Consider the following 20,251-nt stretch of genomic DNA (forward strand, 5'->3'; position numbering starts at 1 on the left):
AGGGGACTTCAGAACACAACGGAGCCAGGCTGTCACTTGCAAAGATATTTTCCTAAATACCAAGCAGGAACAAAACCTAGGAAAGGGAAAATACAAAAAGCATGTGGACTGTCTGTTTTCAGGTCCTTTCCTTGCTGACAGTCACTCTATGCCCTTCCAGCCTCAAGCACACCTTTTTTTTCCCGTGTTTCTGGGGCCTCTTCCTGGATTCCCAACTCCTGAATTCTGGCCTCGTTGCCATAGGGACTGCGGGATGTCCTCCCAACATCCCCTCCCATTGAGCTAGTCCCTCCCCCACCCCCTATAGTTCAAGGTCCTCTGAGCAAAAGCCAATAACATTAGTGATATATACGTTTACTGTGCTTACTGCGTGCTAGCCACGGGGCTTGTCTTAGTTAATCCTCACAACAGCTCTCCGAGGCAGATGCTGTGGCTGTCCCCACTTTACAGGTGAGGGAACGGGGGTCGGCACACATTAATTCCCCAAGACTGCACAGCTAGTAAACGGCAGAGTTGGGCTGAGATCTAAGCTCTGGCTCTGAAGTCGTGCTCTTAACCGTGACATTATATACAGAGGGAGCCTCCTTGTGCTGGAGAGAGTCCCGAGTCTGCCCTCCTCACCTGCCCACCCCTGCTCCCCACATCCACTCGGCCTCTTCAGGAGACAGTGAATGACCTCACCCTTTGGGTAACACCTGACTCTCTACACACAGTGTTGTGGTCTCTGAAAGGCCCTCAGGTGTAACCAGCATAAAAGGGACACTTAGGTTAGAGGAGGTACTTCAGGTAAATGGAGAGCGGAGGGTCCCCCTCTCTCCTTCCAGCATGTGGGGCTCGAGCAGCTGTGCTGACACCCCCAGGCGCATTCAGGGCCCGTCCCCTCCCAACAGACAGCAGCCCCTTTCATCCTGTCTGACTTAGCAGCTTATTTTAGGCATGGCCTGACCAGGTGCCCTGGGTCAATAGGCTTAGTTTTAAATAACTGGATTCCTCTCAGCAACCATCTCCTTTAGAAGGGGAGGAACAGGACGGAAGAATAAGCCCAGTAGGCTGGCGGTGGTGAGGGAAGCTATCAGCCAGAAGACTAGAGACGGCTGGGCTCTGTCGCTGCCTGCCTGACCCCAGGCAGGTCCATCGCCTCCCCGCTCAGGGCCTCATCTTCCTCATCTGTAAAGCGGAGGGCTGGGCTGGGTCATCTCAAACACCTGTTGCAGTCTGCCCCATGTCTCTGTTCTAAGCCTGTGTTCACAGAGGGCAGAACACCTAGTGAAAAAGTGGTGACTTCACATCACGCAGCTGGGCCACGAGGGCAGGCAGCACCGTGCAGAGCAGGCAGTGCTGCCCTGGAGTCTGGAGACCTGGGTTCCGGTCTTGCTTGTGATACAAACTGGGTGACCTTGAACAAGCTAAGCCTCACTTTTCTCACCTGTTTTAATGGGGAGTGATAAAGCTTCAAAGGATATTGGGAGGATTACACGGAGCAATTGCAGGTGAGAGCCCTTTAAACTCTGAAAATACTATACAAAAAAAGTAAATGCACCTGGCAGTTCCTCAAAAAGTTAAAAATAGAATTACCATATGATCCAGCAATTACCACTCCCCAGGGAGTTGAAAGCACCGTCTCGAAGAGATACTTGTACACCCATGTTCATGGCAGCATTATTCACAATCACCAAAAGGTGGAAGCAACCCAAGTGTCCGCTGACAAATGAATAAACAAAATGTGGTCTATACATACAATGGATATTATTCAGCTATGAAAAGGAATACAATTCTGACACGTTACAACGTGGATGAATGTTGAAGACATTATGCTAAGTGAAAGGAGCCAGACACAAAAGGACAAATATAGTATGATTCCACTCAAGTGAAGTACCCGAAAGAGACAAATTCGTAGAGACAGAAAAGTAAATTAGTGGTTACCAGGAGCTGGGGAATAGGGAGTTATTGTTTAATGGGTACAGAGTTTCTGTCTGGATGATGAAAAGTTCTGGAAATGGATAGCGGTGATGGTTGCACAACACTGCGAATGTACTAAATGCCACTGAAGAGTACACTTAAATACAGTTAGAATGGTAAATTTTATATCATGTACATTTTAACATATTTTAAAGAGTAAATGCCTTGGGCCCCCACGCCTAACCTGCTGCCCGGCACACGGCAGGCGCTCAACATTCATTTTGTACCTGAGAAGATACCTCACTCCAGCCCTATTCAATTCCATGACGACTTTATGCAGATTGACATAAGGAATAAACCAATTTCTGCTTAGTGACAAAGCTGTGGGGTAGGGGGGACAGAGGAGGATGAAGGAGGGAAGATACACGAGATACAGCTGACATTAAACTAGTTATTGAAAATAATGTCTGAGTAATCACAATGTGCTCAGTGTGAGGAAAATTCCCGCAGAGTGGTGGGGTGGCGGGCTTCAGCGGGGCTTCCTACGAGGCAGGCTTGCACAGGCAACTGGGGCTTGGAAGGGCAGGCAGCTTTCAGCTTGGAGGTGGGGAGTAACCCCGGGCCGGCACCAAAGGGTCTCAGTCTGGCTTTTACTCCCAGCATCCATGCTCCCCAATCCCAGGGGGTAAACTGAGTCGGAAAGAGGCAGGCTGCCTTGGCCCCAGGTGACTGGGCCAGGAGACACGGGGCGCCCTTGGCCCGAGCAGGGCAGTCTCTTGGCACATGTATGACACACGCCTGTGTACGACCGCAGGCTCGGAGCCGGTGGGTGGCAGGGACCCCTCGCCTCTCAGACGGTGAACCCTGGTCCGGGCCGTACGGTCCGGGCCCCCGCCCCTGTGCCTGGGCTTGTGGGGCTAGGGGCCGTGTGGGCTCGGGGCTCGCGCGCGCTCCCCAGCCGGGGTGCCGCGGGGAGGGGGGGGGCGGGGAGAGCGGCGCCTAGCCCAGCCCCGCGGATGACAGGAGCCAGGGAGCCGAGGAGGGAGGAGCCGCCGCCGCCGCCGCCGCGCGCTGGGCTGAGGAGCAGAGAGAGCGGGGCGCGGAGTGCGGGCGGCTGGGAGAGCGCTGAGCGGGGGAGAGGCGCTGCCGCACGGCCGGCCACAGGACCACCTCCCCGGAGAATAGGGCCTCTTTATGGCATGTGGCTGGTAACTTTCCTCCTGCTCCTGGACTCTTTACACAAAGGTGAGACCCGCGCGGGCGGCAGGGCGGCGGAGGCGGCGGAGCCGCGGTGCGCGAGGCTGGCGGCGAGGCGGAGTGCCCGGCGGGCTCCAGGTGCCCGGGGCGGGGGGTGGGGGTGCGGGGGGACGGACCCCGGCGCGGGGCCCCGGATGGGGCGCAGCGGGGGAGGGGCAGGCACCCGGGGAGCGGCCAGGTAAGAGTCCGCCCTGGACCGCCCCGCCAGCCACCCGCGCCTGCCTTTTTGGGGCGCGCCCGGCGGGGTGGTGGTGAGAGCCTCTCATCTCCCCACTCGTTGCCGGGACGCCGTTCTGCCGGGACCCCTCCCCCAGCCCCTTGCCCGCTGCCTGCGGCTGGGTGGCGCTGGGACCCCGGGGTGCCCTCCGAGTCGAGGGTTCCTTAGGCCGTGACTGTTCACCTGGGAGTCCTGGCGGAACCGGGCCGCGGCTTACTCCCTCTCTGCCACCGCGCGCCCCTCCGCCGCCCCGGACCCCCTGCACCGCACCGCACCGCGCTTATCCGCGCCCTGGCTGGATGCAGGGCGGGGAGAGCCGGGCGTCCCGAGACCTGGGGTCCCTATAATAGTAAGTTTGTTCTCCAATCCTAGAGGTCGCCTTCGTCCAGTTCCACCTCACCCCCTGCCCCGGGCACTAGCCCCGGCTTGGCTGCGCCGCCTGGCCACCTTGGGCAGCGCGCCCCAAGGTGCGAGAGTCTACGCTTCGGCTCCTGGTCAGCGGACATGGGGACGAGTCTTGGGTTGGGGGGGGGCGTGTCGCTTTCCCCGGAGAGAAGGCGTTGCTAAGGGTGGGTCCAGGTGTCCGGCATGTCCAGACCTGCTGCTGGGACGCTGCGCACCTGATCCTCGAGGTAGCCGGGATTGGGGGTTGGAAGCGGTCAGACGTTTCCAACCAGAGTCACCTGGGCACCGAGTCGGGATCAGGCAGTCCCCGGCTGTCGGGCTTCCAGGCGATCGCAGAGGACGTGCCCCCGGGCGCACAGATGGCGGGAGATGAGGCGGCCGAACTCGGCGCCCTTTGGCTGAGGAGCACACACGCTCTTACGAGCTCGGCTTTACCTGTGCAGCCCTCTAACTTTTCTCCTTCGCGCCCTGAGGGACGGCCTCTACCCCCTCTGCCCAGGCGGCTGCCCGGGCCCAGCTGCAACTCTTGACCCCTAGGCGATGGGGGAAGGGCAATCCAGCAGAGGGTTGGCGCTCCCGGACGGGTCCGGTCCTTCCTTGCCGACGCCCCAGGGGTCTGGAGTCTGCAACCTGCCGGAGCTGACTGCAGTATCTTGTGGCTTTGGGGGAGGAGGGTGACCCTAGTTTATTTGTAAGTACCGCCCGGTCAAAGCCAGACTGAAGGCCAAGATGCTGCTGAGGTGCGGGGCGAGGGCTGGCCCCTGAATCGTGGACAAAGTAGTTGAGTTTCTCTGACCCAACGGGGTCCACGGGGTGACACGCCAAGGCTGGTCTAGGTTGATTAACCCCTTGACCTCGCACAGCATCCTGTCATACCCCGTCCGCGGAGCAAGAAGCCTGCCTCCTGTTCACCCGGCCCCCCCACCCGCAGTCTCCCTCTCCCCAGGCTCTTCCTGCTTCCCTCCGCCCCACAGGCTGGCTCGGCTCGCAGCTTTAATTACATTAATATTAAAAATACATAAGGTGAGGAGAGGCCGCTTTCTCTCTGGCTAGTTCCCTCTCCACCCGCCAGCCCTTTCCATTTTGTTGGGCGAGGAAGCACGGGCCGGAGCTGCTGCCACACTCTTGCCCAGCTTTGTCCACACACACCTCCCACCCCCTTTCTGGAGACCTCTTCCAGAGCAGCCCATTCCCCAGGAGTCGAGGCCCCCTAGCAAATACCTGATGGACTCTCCCCTCCCCCTTCCAGAAGCCGGGCATTAATAAATGAAGCCCAAGCTATTTGATAGGGAAGGGGCAGATGGGGATGGGGGTGGAAAAAGGCCCAGAGGCGGCAGGACGGCCCGAGGGGCAAAATCCTCTCCAACAGGAGAAGCAAGTAGCTCTGGCCTTGGGCCTGTGGGAGGCTGGAGGTGCCAGGTGAGGCGGCACCTAAGTGGCCTTTGGGTCTGCAGAGCTCCCGCGCCCCTGCCATTCAGAGGCTCCAGCATCTGCGCTGGGCGCCAGGGCGACTTGCCAGACAGGCCTTTCTTTTCCTTCGTGCCTTAATTGGGTCTTAGGTGCCAGGCCGGTCCCCGGGGCCTGTTCTGCTTGGGGTGGCGCGGTGGCGGTGGAGGCGGCTGGGGGAAGATGTTGATGTGGTGAGAGCGGCGAAGATGGGGTTTGGTGTATTTTTCTCTCCCGTTGACAGTCACCCCCGCGGCACCAAGGAAAATGTAAATGTGAATGCTCGAGCCTGTTACAGAAAACAATATCCTCTTGCAATAATTTGTACGTCCATCTGTGAGGAGCGGGAGGAGGCAGAGAGAGAGAAGAGAAAACAAGATGAGATGGAGCGTCCTCTGGATGGAATTAAGCAGTTATTGAATGTGTTTTAAGCGTCTGTTATTTCCATTCCTCTCGAAATACCTTTTTTTGATGAAGCCTGAGCTCAGACTGATTCCCCAGAACTAAACTGGGAAGGTGTTTTAATAATCGGTTATCGAGTCTTCAATAACTGCCTTATTATTGCCAAAACAAATCCAGGTTCGGGCAGCCAGATGAACCCCAGCGAGGCTCTCTCCGTTGTTACATCCAGCGTGCCAGCATCTGTGTTGCCTGCATTTGCATTTTTACTGTGTAAAAGAGCAAGCTTCCCCGGCACTAAAATTCCTGTTTTCTAAAAGCCAAAATAATGGGGTGCATTGATTTTTTCATTCCCCCCCAACCTCTCGGATGGGGACTCATGGTTCTTCTCTCTAGAGAAGACCAAATTAAAAGCCTTCGTCAAGCCATTAAGAAAATCTCTAACACTCTGTTCAGAGTCTAATTAAAAGGGGGGGTGGTGGGCACTCAGGGAATGTGTTTTTAAAATCTCGAAATGGCAAACACAACTTAGGGGAAGGAGGTGAAAGACCAGTGAACATTGGGGAGGGGCTAGGTAGGCAGAGAGGCCCTGGGTGCTAGGATAACATGGGGGAGAATGGGATTGCCTTGATGCCCGACAAACCTTTCAGATGCTTCGTATTTCTGGGCATCAGAGTCAGCTGCCTTGAATATATTTCTGCAGCAGACTGGGGAGCTCAATTAGAAACAAAAAGCAAGTAAGCAGTTGACCCAAAGGCAGCGCTTAAGTTGAGCAGATCCCAGTAGACTGGCTGAATAGGCTTATTTTTCTCAGATTGAGGAATCGAGAGAAGGTGGGCAAGCAAATGGCAGGGGTGGAGGGTGGGGTTGGCCCAGCGATGCTTGCGCGCCGCCCCCAGACACGGGGTGGTTGTCTGCACAGGGCACCTCGTGGGCTGTTGGCTTTTGTCAGAGGGGTGCAGACCTCCAGTCCCCCTTACCTTCTCCAGGTCTTCAGGAATTCCACCCTTGTGACTTGCTTGGTCCCCTGCTCAGCTTGGTGAAGGACGATTTTATTTGTGGATGAGTTGAAGGGAACGTGGATGTTCAGAGAGCTTTTATTGGGGGTATGGATACCAAGCTGGGAGATTCTTCCCTCCTACGTGATCTTGGAGGAGGTGTTTCTTGGGGTCATTGGAAGTAGTCAAGAGGAAACGCCCCCAGCTTCCAAAGTGCTTTCTCAGCCCCTAGCTCAGTAGATTCTAACCAGCACCCAGGTGCATGAATGGGGTGAGCCACAGGCAGCAGACATGACAGGGTGCCAGGAACCCAAGCGCAGGCCCTGGATTTGCATATAATTTGCATACAGATTTGCATGCTCACCTAGCCAGGCCAAGAGCCTCCTCACCCTCTGTGAGTAGCAGCATCTTGATCTCAGCCTCAGTTGCAGCCAGGCAGTGGCTTTTCCTTCTGTGGAATGGGGGTGGGGCAAGAGTGGGGAGAAGGATGATGTTTTGGGTAGCACTTCTCTCTTGCCTCTGAGCTTTAGGCCTACAGGGGCTCAGCACTGAGTTTTTCTTCTGGCAAGGCAGCCCCCGAGCTTGCAACTGGGGTGGAATGGGTGACCAGTGGCAGAGACACCCGAAGGCGGACCAAACTTTGGGTGTGGGTTGTCCCTCTTGTACTGCAGGAAGAAGAGAGGGGCACACCTGCTATGGGGATCCAGGGCCAACATTTGCCTTCTGGTGAGTGCACCCCCAGAATGGAGGTGGCTTAGGGCTGTGGTCGGTGGATGGAGAAGCAGCAGCTGATGGGAAGAGAGTATCAAGTGAGGCAAAATGCTCTTTCACCCCGCTGGTTTGTCAGTGTCCAGCTTGGGAGGGGGTTGTGGCCTCTGAGGGGAAGAGCCCCCAGCTGCTGCTTCTACCATTGTTAAGGCGCCTTCTGTCACATGCAGTGGTTGGGGGCGCGGCGAAAGGCAGGCACTGTGGTCAGAAGGATAGGTGTATAAAGAGTTGGGAGTAATGCTTGAAGAGCACACAGATGAAAGGCAGGCACTGTGGTCAGAAGGATGGGTGTATAAAGAGTTGGGAGTAATGCTTGAAGAGCACACAGTTCAGGGCAGCTGGAGCGCTCCTTCCCAGAGAGCCAGCTGGGATGCCCACACAGTGGGGAGGTGGCTTCGGGAATGATTCTGTCTGCATTTCCGGGGCCCTGGGCAAATCCCACCCTGGCAGGTGCAGCTCCAAGGCCTCCCAGAGTGTTTTTCTGCACATCTAATGATCTGGGAGGGCCCTGGTCCACCAGAGCCCGCAGAGGTTTCTGAAGGAGGTGGGGTGGAGCCCTAAGGTGTTGGGTAGAGCCTCAGGGGATGGCTGGAGGGAGAGAGGGAGAGGGCCAGTGGGCAGAGCTTCAAGCCCCCCAGTTCTTCCAACCAGGGCATTTTATATACTAGAATTGTGAAGAAAAATAAAAAAAGATTGCAATTTGATGGTGCAGTGGATATTCTGAGTCAAGGCAAACGCTTCATTCGCATCCTGGCTCTGCACTTAGTATGTGACCTTGGACCTCTCTGAACCTCACTTTCTCCAGCTATGAAATGGGATTAAAGGAGATAATGCATATGAAGTACCTAGAATATAACTCGTTTTCAATAAACCTTAGACCTCTTCTTTTTTCTGCACTACTCCCAGCTTCACCCCCACCCCCCAAAGTAGAGCATCCGCTTCTGTCCCGAATGGTTGTACTAATGAGCCACGGTTTTGGCCAAGCCAGCTGACTTAGACTTTGTAGCAGTAAGAAAGGCTGAATGGTGGCCAGGGCAGGGGACATCACAGCTTCCTTCTATCAGCTCGGTAGCCTACAGGACCCATCCTCAGCCAGATCGCTGAGGCCATGCAGCCACTTGGGTGTCCCTGGGGTGGGGTGGGGTGGGAGCATCCAGCACACTCCCTTTCCCCAGCCACAGCTGGTGGCAGTTGTAGAAAAGGTGAGGGCACAGGTTGGCTCCAGATTTGGATTTGAGGGTGAGGCAAAGGCCAGTCTCATACTTACCAAAGGAAGGCTGGGGTTGGTTGATAAATCTCTACCATGACTGGACACAGTAAGGACTAGCCTGATTTAATGCCATAAACCTATGTACATGGGCTGCACAGGGTGAGCCCCCGCCCCCATACCTTGTAGCTGGATGGATTTCTGTCTTTCCCTGCTAGGATGAACTTTGCTGTTTTTCAGGTAGTTTCATGTATAGAGAACACCCTTGACAGCCCGTGACCTTGGGGATCCCTGGACCACTCCTCCCTCCATAACCCGGTCAGCCATATGACCCAGGGAAGCAGCATATGACCCAGAGGTCAGGTGCTGCTCATGGCAGGTTGTGGCCTGTGGGTCCCATGAGTGGCAGGGTGCGGGGCCGTGGCACAACAGCCTGTGTGCCCTGTTTGACAGCTGTTTGTCCTGTGCTGCTTTAGCATGAATAACATTAGCCTTGGGCACCACCCCTGCCATCCAGCTGCTATCCCCTCATCCGTTCAGCCACCCCATGCCCCACTTCCCCATGCCCTTGCTCTACACGCTGCTTGCACTGACAGTTTCCAAGGTCACCGTCTTCATTAAGAACAGTTATTCAAAGGCAAGTTGCATCTCCATTAAACTCCGTGTGTGTGTGTGTGTGTGTGTGTGTGTGTGAAGAAGCATTGTCCATAGACCTAGAAAACAAAGCTCAGCTGTCTAATATAGGCACGTTACCTAATAGTTCATGTGCCTCTATTTCCCAATCTGTAAAATGGGCAAAATAACCCCTGTCCTGGCTGTCCCCCAGAGCGACTGCTATTGCATATGCACAAAAAGGGTGAAGGCCATACAATGGTATAGCGTGTGACAATGCTTTGTAAACTGAAGAGGACAACATATAAACACACATGTAAAAACCACAGCAAATCAGTTTTAGCCTTATAAATGCTCTGCTGAAATGTGAGGTATAATTACTGCCATCTCATGATACAGGAACAACGAAGGTCTCACAGCTGTGTGTGGCTGTCTCCCCCTCCCTGGGCCTCACACATATGGAGAATTTTCCTAGCCTTTGCTTTTCATCAACATGGGGAACAGCTGATGAGACAAAGCCAGGCTGCCAACCGTCTTCATGGGGTAGACTTGGCAGATTTCCTGTGGCCCCAGTGCCTGGGGGGAGTGGGAGGAGCTTACCTCTTCTCCCTCCCCAGGTCCTTAGATGTGAGTTTAGTCCATAATCCTCTGGACACGCCCCTGAGGGTGTTCTCCCTGCTGGGACTCCACAGTTTTTTTGTGGGAAGGGGAGTAGGCACAGGGTCCCACCGTGGATCACCTTGTTTGAGGTCACAGCGATGACTGGAATCCAGGACCTGAGAACCCAGCTGACTCAGGGTCATGGACACCCTGTATCTAGGGTGGCCTCCCAGAGCCATGGGGGAGAAGGTGGGTGGGGGATCTGCTCTGGGGGTGTGACAGCCATGGGTCAAAATCTGCCAGGTTGGAAGGCACCTTCAGGGACATGGAATCCATCCCCTAATCAGCTGTCTGATCCCCTCTGCACTGTGCCACCAGCGTTGTCCTTCCTCTGCTCCAGCACTTCCAGCCACTGGAAACTCCTTCCTTTCAAGGAGGCCATTCCTGGCCAGACAGCTCTGACTATTACAGCTCTCACCCTTACAGTCAGCCACTTTCTTGGTCCTGTACCTTCTACTCACTGGCTCTGCTCCTACCTTTTAGGCCACATAAATCCAGATGAAACCCTCTTCTACTTGACAACACTTTGGCTACTTGTAGACAGATGAACTGCCCACCTGAGCCCTCTCCTCTGGGCAGCCAGCAGCCCTGGTCCCTCTAATGCTCCCTCCTATGACATCATTTCCTTTCTCCATGATGTCCTCCGAGCCTGGGTTGCTGGGATCTGAAAGTGGAGCGGCCAGAATTGCAAGAGCGGTGGAGACGGGGGTCTGGTCCCAGCCAGGACACTGGCCAGCTGTGCACCTGGGGCAAATGACTCTCCAGGCCTCACTCTCCCCATCTGTAGATGGAGGAGATTGAACAAAATAATCTCTTAAGTCCCTCCAGTGTGAAGTCTAAATCTAGGAATCTCTGGGGACAACTGTGCTGTCTGAGCCGACTCCCAGGAAAGACCGTTCTGGCCATAAGGGGCGTTCCTTTGACAGGCCCTGTCTAGAAGGGGCTGGAAGATTAAAGAGTCTGTTTGACTGTCAGCTGTTGCTCATAACTTCTCCTGGAGCTGATGGTGAGGCTCCTTGTAGGTTGAAGGATGACTGATCTTTACTGGATCTCAGAGGTTTCTGGTTGCTGGTTACAGGAACTATGTTCGTGCTAAGAATCTTAAGAAAAAAGAAAAAACCGTTTCTGATGGACAGAGGTGACCACTTGGACACTGGAGCAGTGCTTCTCATTGGGGTGGTACTGTTTCCTTAGGGCTGTTTGGAAACTGGGGGGATACTTTTTGGTGATTTTAGTCACTAGAGTAAGGAGGATATAGTGGAGGGCAGGGAGGGATAATTAGGGATGAAATGTCTGATGCCTGGGGCAGTCCCAAATAATTCAGAATTGTCATTCCCCAAATGGCTCTCCTTCATCAGAAACCCGCCTTATAGGATGATCACATCTTGGACACATTCTGAGAATAGGATGTAGTGCTCCCTTTGAGAAACACAGCCGGAGTAAGGGAGGCTTGGGTTTGAAATGCTGCTCTGTTAGCCCTGGCTGTGCCACTTAGGAAATTACTTGATCTCTTGAAGATCCTGTTTTCTTATCTGTAAAATGGGGTCTTGGGCGGTAGCTGCATTAGAGGGTGCTCAAAAGGATTAAATGCACTATAATGTAAGGAAAGGGCTTCTCACAGTGCCTGGCACGCAATTAGTGCTGAAAAGAAATGGTGGCCGTGATGATGGTGAGGATAGAGGTAAAGCAAGTGTGCCAGGTTTGGGGACAGAAGGTCTGGGACTTGGTCCCAGATGCACAACCAGTTCTGGTTGCCTGTAAATGCTCAGATGCTGTCTGGGGAGACTGGCCCTTCCCCTCCTCAGAATCTGGACTCGGATTGTCTCCAAGGTGTGAACACACCATAACGGGGTTTTCTGATGGAGGGGCCAGACCCTGTCTCCCTGGTCCTCACCTGAGTTTTGGATGGACATGGTGGTTGACCTGAGACCCCACTGGTTGATCCTGTCTGGACCCTGTTTTTCCAACTCTGGAATAAGAACAGAGTGAAGACCAATGATACATCTCCTTTATGAAAACCTTTGTGTGGAGATGCAGCGGAGTAATCATCCTTGCCAATGAATCTAAGAAACCTCACATCTGCATTAAAACAACCACAGCTCTGTGTGAGGCCCAGGAGCCGTGTAGCTGTGGCAATGCTCTGTTTATTGATCGCACCATTATTATTTCATTAACTTGATCACCAAATTAAGTTACTTAATGAGGTGCTGAGGTTCTGTCAGCCAAGCCCATGAGAATGGTCTGTTGTTGGGAGAGTGGATTGAAGTCCAGTACGGCAAATCTTTTTCCTATGGAGCATTACTCTGAGTGTAGACAGAGGACCACCTGCCTCAGAAGTAGAGTTCCCTGGCCCTATGACAGACTCCGGGAATCTGGTATCTAAGGACGTGCATGTTTAACAAGCTTTCCAGGTGGTTCTCATGCATAGTAATGTTTGAGAACTACTGTCTGAAGTCGTCATCATCCATCCTCATCATCATTGGTGAGAGGTATTTGTTGTGGGATATACTTCCCGCCTACCTGCTATCATGATAATATTTATAACAACAGCAAGGAATACTTAGGTGGTTACCTCTACCACTTATATCTACCAGAAGCTGTCATACATATTAACTCATCCAATCTAACAACCCTTGAAGTAGATATAGTCACCCCCATTTTATAGATGAGGAAACCAAGGTGTAGAGAGGCGAGGTAATCTTGCCTGCAGTTACCCTGCTTGTCAGGGACAGAGCAAGGATTCAAACCTGGGGAGCCTGGCACCAGAGTCTGGGCGTTTAACCGCTGTGCTAAGTGCCTAGTGCCGTGCTAGGCCCAGGGGACAGAGTGGTGACCGAGACGGGGAGCTCATAGGCCTGCAGGGGAGCCCTGCCCGTTCCTCCTCCCCGCTGATACCATCCAGCCACGCTCCCTGTGCACAGGGCTTGGATACCCCTTGCAGGCTCTTGCCCATCTCTCGGGCTGTGCATGTGGCAGGGACTCCAGTACTGGCAGATGCTCCTGGATGAAAGATCCAGTGAATGAGACTAAATATTGTAAAGGAAGAGAAGAAGTGACTCATTTCTCCCTGTGGGGGTGGTGAGGCGTTAACAGTTCAGTCCCCTCAGGTTGTCATTTACGACGATTGGAGATGATGACATGGGGATAATTCAAAGTGCACCTGGGTGGAAGCCTCAGTTGGCCAGACACCTCCATCCCAACCCAGGCAGGTGGGGTGGGGGGCCCCTGGGTGTCGACTGCGTGGGTGTTGAGTTTCCTTCGCCAAACTAATCCCGATGGCCAGACAGCGCAGGGCAGACGGACAAGTGGATGCGATGGATATTTAGGTTTCAGGGGTGACCCTGGGGCAGCCCAAATGCCTGGGGGCGATTTCTGGTTTAAAAATATTGCTGTGCTATTTCTACGCTTCTAATCTCCCAGCCATTTGGAGCCTGTTTTATGAAACACGGCATCAGGGTGGTGCTCAATGTTAACTGGCGGAGAAGATTAAATGGGTTTAAGTCTGGGCGTCTGTCACATCACAACCAAGCTCATAACTTCCATTTTCTATTAAAAATCCATTTCCCCTTTGACCAGAAGAAGGTTTGCTGTTGATCTGATCTCTCTCTCTTTATTTATGAAGTGTTTCTCCCTCCTCTCCTTCTCTCTGTAAATCTGCCTGGTTCTGTCTGCAGAGGGAGGAAAGAGCTGGGGGATGGCTGAGATTTAGGGAAAAGTCGGGAAAGTCGGAGTTTCCTGTCCAAAGATTTGCTTTCCAAATTTGGACCGGCTTCCAGAGAAGAAATGAAAGAAAATCCTCATAAGGCCCCAAACTTTGAACTCTTCAGCGTTGTGTTGGAAAAAAACTCTGGCTTGGGAGCCAGGCAGACTTTGACTGAATGTTGGCCTGGTGGCCTCCTGGCTGTACGATCTTGGAGAATCTCCCCCCATGAGCCTCTTTGTCCTCACCTGTAAGATGAGACTCACAGAGCCCACCTCGTACCTCTGCGTGAGGATTATGTGAGGAAATGCCCTTGTAGCACACAGTAGGCACTCAATCAGTTAGTCTCCTTTCTTTTGAGAACTCTGTACCATCAGCCAGGCCACTAAGCCTCCAGGGGAGTAGGTGTACAGCCAAAATAAAATTAGAGAAAGGGCCATAAACCCTTCTGCGAGCTCTGCCCTGGGCGGTGGGTTAACCCTCTTCTGCCCCCATCTCCTTTGCAAGCTCCTGGATGGTGGGGGCCATTTTCCCTGGCCTCTGATGCTTTCCACCACACCTGGGGTCCTTCTGAGCATGTGGCTTGTGCTGGGTAGAGATCTCCTGAAGGAACAAGTCTTTCCTGGCCTCGGGTCAGGAAGGACCTGGGAGAGGAGAGCATTCAAGGGTGCAGGAGTCACCCTTGGGTGCAGGACTGCAGTTGGGGGGCTGGGCCCTGGCCACCCTTTGCAGTAACTTTCGCCTCCCTGGTCCCCTCGGGGAATCACTGGGATGTGAATAACAATCCCATCCCTCCTAGTCCTGCATCCTCATTATGGGGAACCAAGTACTTTCACATCCTGTTTTACCTGCTCAGCAGCCCTGGGGGACAGGTAAGGTGGTACAGTCCCCCCTTTTGTGAATGAGGACATTGAGGCTCAGAAAGGCTAAGTGGGTTGCCTGAGGTCACACAGCAGGTCAGGAATGAGCCCCAGGAGGGAAGGTAGCACTGTCAGACTTGTCCCAGGTCTCTGACTATTGTCCCATGCTTCTGTGCTCCTCAGAGCTGGCTGAGGCTTTGTCACTGCTCTGAAGATTCAAATAGGAGCCTGAGGAGGGAAAGCTGCCACCATTGAAGCCTCTCCAGACTCCGTGAGATGGGGGTGAGGCCCCCAGACCCCTGCTACTCCCCCTTCCGTGGCTGGTGACTGATCGTACCCATTGCTACTGCAGCCACTCACTGGTGCCCTGAGCCAACCTTCATCTTAGCACATGGCAGAGATTTCAGGGGATTAGTGCCTCAGTTTCCCTTTTATGGATTTGCTTACTCCTTTCTCTTGGCAGGTGGGGTGAGGCTGAATTAATATTTATTTAAAGGCTTCTGCATTCCAGGCTGACGGGTGCCTTGTGATGGTAAAATATGAGCCCAAAGTAAGTGCAAAATGCTATTGTTTTACACCTGAGGGTGATGTTTCATAATGGCAATGCACTGTCAGAGCTATAAGCTGAAATGAATGGTTTGTCTAATCCTCCCCAGCTCCCCCAGACCCAGAAGACAGCAGCTCACATACCAGGGTGGGAGAAATATGAGGCTACTCACCTTTTGCTATAAATCCGCTGTTTCTTCAGCCCTGACAGGTGGCTGGACAATCCCAGTCAATTCATCAATTACATCTACCCATTTGTAGTTGCTGAGAACCCCGTGTCCTTGGCTCTGGCGGGATCGGAGGCCCAGAGAGCAGGAAGGCTGTTGCTATTGTGGCTGACGGTCCTTCCAGGAGCCCGGAGCCAGAGAAGCCTGGTCCCCAGGGGTTGTCTCTGCAGGGAGGGTGAGATGGATTTCCAGCCAGGAGAGAAGACCAGGAATGTGTATTGAGGGTGGGTTTGGGATGGAAGAAAGGACGGGGAGGGATACCCAGCCTGGAAAACCAGATTTTGTGGTTTGATTCCTTTTGTCTTTGGTGTGGTTCAGACAAAAGGGCAGTTTCGCCCCCAGGCTCTGAAGGCAGGCAAAGTTGGGTTCTGGCCCAGCTTTAATACTTTCACTCTGGGTTACTTTGGGTAAATTAGTTAACTTTTCAGAGCCTTGATTTCCTTATCTGTACAAGGGGATGATAATAGTAACATCCCCTAGAGAGTCATGAGATTAAGTGAGAGAACACCTGTAACAGGTCTAGCACCCAGCCTGGCCTGTACTTAGTGAAATCCACGGTGGCTAGCAGTAGTTTTTTTTTTTTTTAAACATCTTTATTGGAGTATAATTGCTTTACAATGGTGTGTTAGTTTCTGCTTTATAACAAAGTGAATCAGCTATAGTCTAGCACCCAGCCTGGCCTGTACTTAGTGAAATCCACGGTGGCTAGCAGTAGTTTTTTTTTTTTTAAACATCTTTATTGGAGTATAATTGCTTTACAATGGTGTGTTAGTTTCTGCTTTATAACAAAGTGAATCAGCTATACATACACATATATCCCCATATCCCCTGGCTAGTAGTATTGCTGTTGGTCTTATCATCACTGAGGGCTACTTCATACTGATCCTTAAATATTTTCTTACCCTGCCCCTTGAATCAGACAATTCCTGAGTTCCTCTCTGTCAGGGATCTTTCTCAGCTTCCTAAGTCCATTTGTCAGGCATAATGTCTACATTATGCCTCTTTCTGTTCCTTGATGGATTTTGGCTTCCAAAATCCATAAAACTGCCATGGTGAGGGTGTCTGATTAACTAGGTTGTCTCAGGAAGTACCCAGAACCCCAGAGTGATATTCCTGCGCCCACAGGCTAAGCATTGTCTGAAACGTTGAGTCCGACGTGGGCCCCTCCCAGGGCGTGCGCGTGTGCGCACAGGCATGTGGATATATTAATCCTGTTCTTGGCCAGCTGAAAAGGGAAGTTGGAGGCCAGGTGGTGTTTGAGGGAGGTATAAGCCCCCTCTTTATTATTGCAGTGGTTACAATCATCTAAGGGTTAAGGAATCAGACTCCGGGCTCAGGTTGCCTGAGTCTGAGTCCCAGAGCCCTCACTTACTGGTCATGTGGTCTTGGGAAAGTCTCTTTGATCTCTCAGTGCATTAGTTTCCTCATCTGTAAACTGGAATAAGAATAATACCTCCCTCACAGGGTTGTTGGTAGCATTAAAAGTCATACGAGTAAAGTGCTTACAACAGTGCCTGGCATGTAGAAGATGCTTAACGAATAACTGTTGACTGAATGTCAGTAAAGAAGTCTTTCAGAAGGTGAGCAGGGTCCTGGGAACCTGGGGAGTGTGGAGCCGAAGAGAAACTTCCTAAGCCTCAGTTTGCTTACTTGCAGAATGGCATGATTTCATGACCTTGGGGGATACTCTAGTCCCTGTGAGTTGGGCAGGCTTCCAAGGGTCCCCACTGGGGTCTCCTCTTCCACAGAGCAGACTTCTCCACCACCAACACCAACACTGTCACCGGGGAGGCAGCGTGAGGACGTGGATGGGAAAGCTATGCTGCCCACCGTGCCCCGGCACCCCCCTCTTCTGCCCCCTGCAGCCGCTATGGGCACGCAGTGCCGGGTAGGGACGGCAAATGCATTTGCAGCTAAGAGGATGCCCCTGACACCCCAGCAAGGAGCCCATGGATGTGTTTTCCAGCCCTGATGCTAATGGCTTCATCACAGCTTTTTATGAGATGATGTGAATCGCTCTGACCAATGAGGCTTAATGGCCTTCCTCAATGAGCTGCCCGGTACATTCTCCCTGGAGGCTCGGCTCAGAGTTAAGCCAAGAATATTAATATGGTCGGATGCAGGCCCTTCCCCTCCCCATAAAGTTGTGGAAATTGAGGTCAAGTTGGGTCCCCTGCAGCGTTCTTTAAACAAGTGGCAGAGTGGTTTGTTTGCTTCTCGATCTTCCTGGTGGAGAGGGAGCGGCTTCCAGCTGGAGACCTGGGACCAGGCCCCCTCTTCCTCTGGGTTTGCTTCCACTTGTTCAGAGGTGGCCCTTCTTAAGGGGGCAGGCTCCTTGGTAGGGAGAGAAGGCCCTGATTCCGCCATTCAGGGCTGCTTCCCACGAGGGCAGGCAAGACTGAGGCCCTGGGCTGGGATGAGAGTTGCAGACAGCTGTCCTCCTTGTCAGGCGGCCTTGATGTTGTCAGGTAGCTGCAGTCGTGAGCATGTTCGCCTGTGTGACTGAGTGTTGCAATGGCAACATGTCAGAGATGCACGGGGTCTTTGCAGCCTCATGTATCCTCCCTCCATTTTACAAGTGAAGGAGCAGAGGGTCAGAGAGGGGAAGGGAATTCCATGGTTGGTCAGTGTCAGGGATGGTTTTAGACTTGAGGGGGTGGGTATCTCTAGTCCCCAAGCTTGGATTGGTCTACCCACGGTGACGCCAGTCCTCATCCCATCCTCTGGGGCAACACGTTTTCCAAATCGACCTCCAGAGGGGAAGAAGGCTCTGCAGTCTTTTCTCGTCCAGGCCAGCATCCCCGCTTCGTGTAGCCCTTCCTCGTAGAACACGGTCTCTGACCTTTTACCTTTCGGCTGTGGTGTGATAGAAAGTGTGCTAAGATCCTCTTTAGAGCAGTGGGTTCAGCTTTCAATCCTGTAGCTTATTAGCTGTGTCATCTCAGGCGAATCACATAACTTGCTCAGCCTGCAAAAGGGAACGATAAAAAAAAAAAGAGGCAGAACCGTCTCCTCTCAGTGTTGTACAGATGAACCAAGGGACTGGGTGTGAACCTCCCTGAGTATAATAGGTACTCAATAAATACCCATTATCTAAGCAATTTCAGTGTCTCTCCTAAAGTGTTGATGGACGGCTGGGGTGCGGGGACGTGGATTATGGCTTGGGACCCTTCACCATAGCAGAGTGGTGGCTGCCTCTCTCCGTGGCCTTGGCTTGGCATGGAGGACGAGACGTTTCAACTTTTGCCGTCCCTATGCTAGGCTGGGAGCTTCTGCAGGGTGGGAACTGTCTCTTACTCACCGTTGCCAGTGCCTGGCGTACAGTCAGTGCTCAATAGTGCTGTTGAATGACTGGTGCTTGAACGTTTTATGAATGAGCGTGGGTGTTGCAGCCTCCCGGGCCTACCAGGGTATCATTAGCAGGCGCTAACCAGCCTCTCCCCTCCCCTGCAGCCCGCCCTGAAGATGTCGGCACCAGCCTCTACTTTGTAAATGACTCCTTGCAGCAGGTGACCTTCTCCAGCTCCGTGGGGGTGGTGGTGCCCTGCCCGGCCGCGGGCTCCCCCAGTGCGGCCCTTCGATGGTACCTGGCCACGGGGGACGACATCTACGACGTGCCGCACATCCGGCACGTCCACGCCAACGGGACGCTGCAGCTCTACCCCTTCTCCCCCTCCGCCTTCAATAGCTTTATCCACGACAATGACTACTTCTGCACCGCGGAGAATGCTGCCGGCAAGATCCGGAGTCCCAACATCCGCGTCAAAGCAGGTAAAGGACCAGACGCGGGCTCCCCTACAGGGCGGGAATGGGGAGCCGGCAGCGCCTGTCGTTTTGAGGATGTGTGTGTAACATGGAAGAAGGCAAGGCAGCCTATCAAGGAAAATCATGCTGTTCTTTGGAATCTTAGCTCTGCCACTTCCTGTGTGTCCTTAGGTGGAGAACACACCTTTCTGAGCCTCAGTTTCCTCATCTGCAAAGCTGATGCCAGCACCTACCTTGTTCATCACTACGTGTGGTGGTCCAAGGAGATAGGGCCCATTTATATTAAGTAATGTGCTCATTTTAGTACTTGGTTCATGGAAAAATTCAGTGAGTTTCTTTAAAAAAAAAACAAACCAACCCTTTATTGAAAGAGAGTATATAAAAGAACTGCATATATTGTAAGTATATAGCTTGATGAATTTGCACAAAGTTTAATGTCCAGATGAAGATATCAGCATCTCAGAAGCCCCTTCATGCTTTTCTCAGTCACTCCACCCTTAGGGGAAACCACAGTCCTGACTTCTAACAAGATAGATGTTTACCTGTTTCTGTACTTTATCTAAATGGAGTCCTACAGCACATATTCTCTTGAATCTTTTGCTCACTGTTGTTTGTGGGGTTTAGCCCTACTGCTGTGTGAAGTTATATGTCATTCATTCTCATTGCTGTAGAGTCTCGTTTGACTATACTGCACTTTATTTATCCATTCCACTGTTGATAGACATTTGAATATAAGATATCTCATGAGAAGAGGCATTTAGGTAAAATTCATGATGGAAAACTCTTAGCAGTGAAGCATTCTGGTCTTGGGAAGAGGTGATGGAAGCAAGGAAGTGAGGGCTTCTCAGTTGTTCTCTTTACAGAAACTAGAAAGTCTCATTTCTCTGGGTTAGGTCTGGAGGCGAGGGCATGGCTTAGATGAGCTACTCTTAACTAGGTTGTCATGATTTGCTGGTGAGTCCTAATCTGTTATAAAGTGCCTCGAATAGTAATAAAGCATAGAAGTTTGGGGAATGATTTTCTTAGAAGAGCTTTTTGAGTGGGAGAGGATAGATAACGTTCTAGCCAGCTCACTGCGATGGCTCCAAGGCTTGGGCGTGCCATCTTTCCTGGCGATTGTGTTGGGCAGAGGAGAGTGGGTTCGGGGGAGTCTCCCCAACCTGCATGCCTAGCAATGGATCCTGTGATATCTCTGACTTCCTGTCCTGGCAAGGAGTCAGGCCCTCAAGGAGAGTTGTGTTGTGCTTTGGAATCTTAGCTTTGCCACTTGCCTTAGGCAGAGGAC

The 20,251-nt window shown here is 52.7% G+C and overlaps 1 protein-coding gene across 1 annotated transcript in view; it reads left to right on the plus strand.

Moving 5' to 3' along the window:
- Positions 1 to 2,990: 2,990 nt before the first annotated feature.
- DSCAML1 (DS cell adhesion molecule like 1) overlaps positions 2,991 to 20,251 on the plus strand; it is a 354,412-nt gene continuing 337,151 nt past the window's right edge. The window contains exons 1-2 of the mRNA XM_024131280.2: positions 2,991 to 3,144; positions 18,655 to 18,972. Of these exons, the coding sequence (XP_023987048.2) occupies positions 3,099 to 3,144; positions 18,655 to 18,972 (364 nt within the window). The 5' untranslated portion in view covers positions 2,991 to 3,098. The remainder of the gene's footprint in view (positions 3,145 to 18,654; positions 18,973 to 20,251) is intronic.

Source organism: Physeter macrocephalus, chromosome 16, assembly GCF_002837175.3.
Source record: "Physeter macrocephalus isolate SW-GA chromosome 16, ASM283717v5, whole genome shotgun sequence".
NCBI lineage: Eukaryota > Metazoa > Chordata > Mammalia > Artiodactyla > Physeteridae > Physeter > Physeter macrocephalus.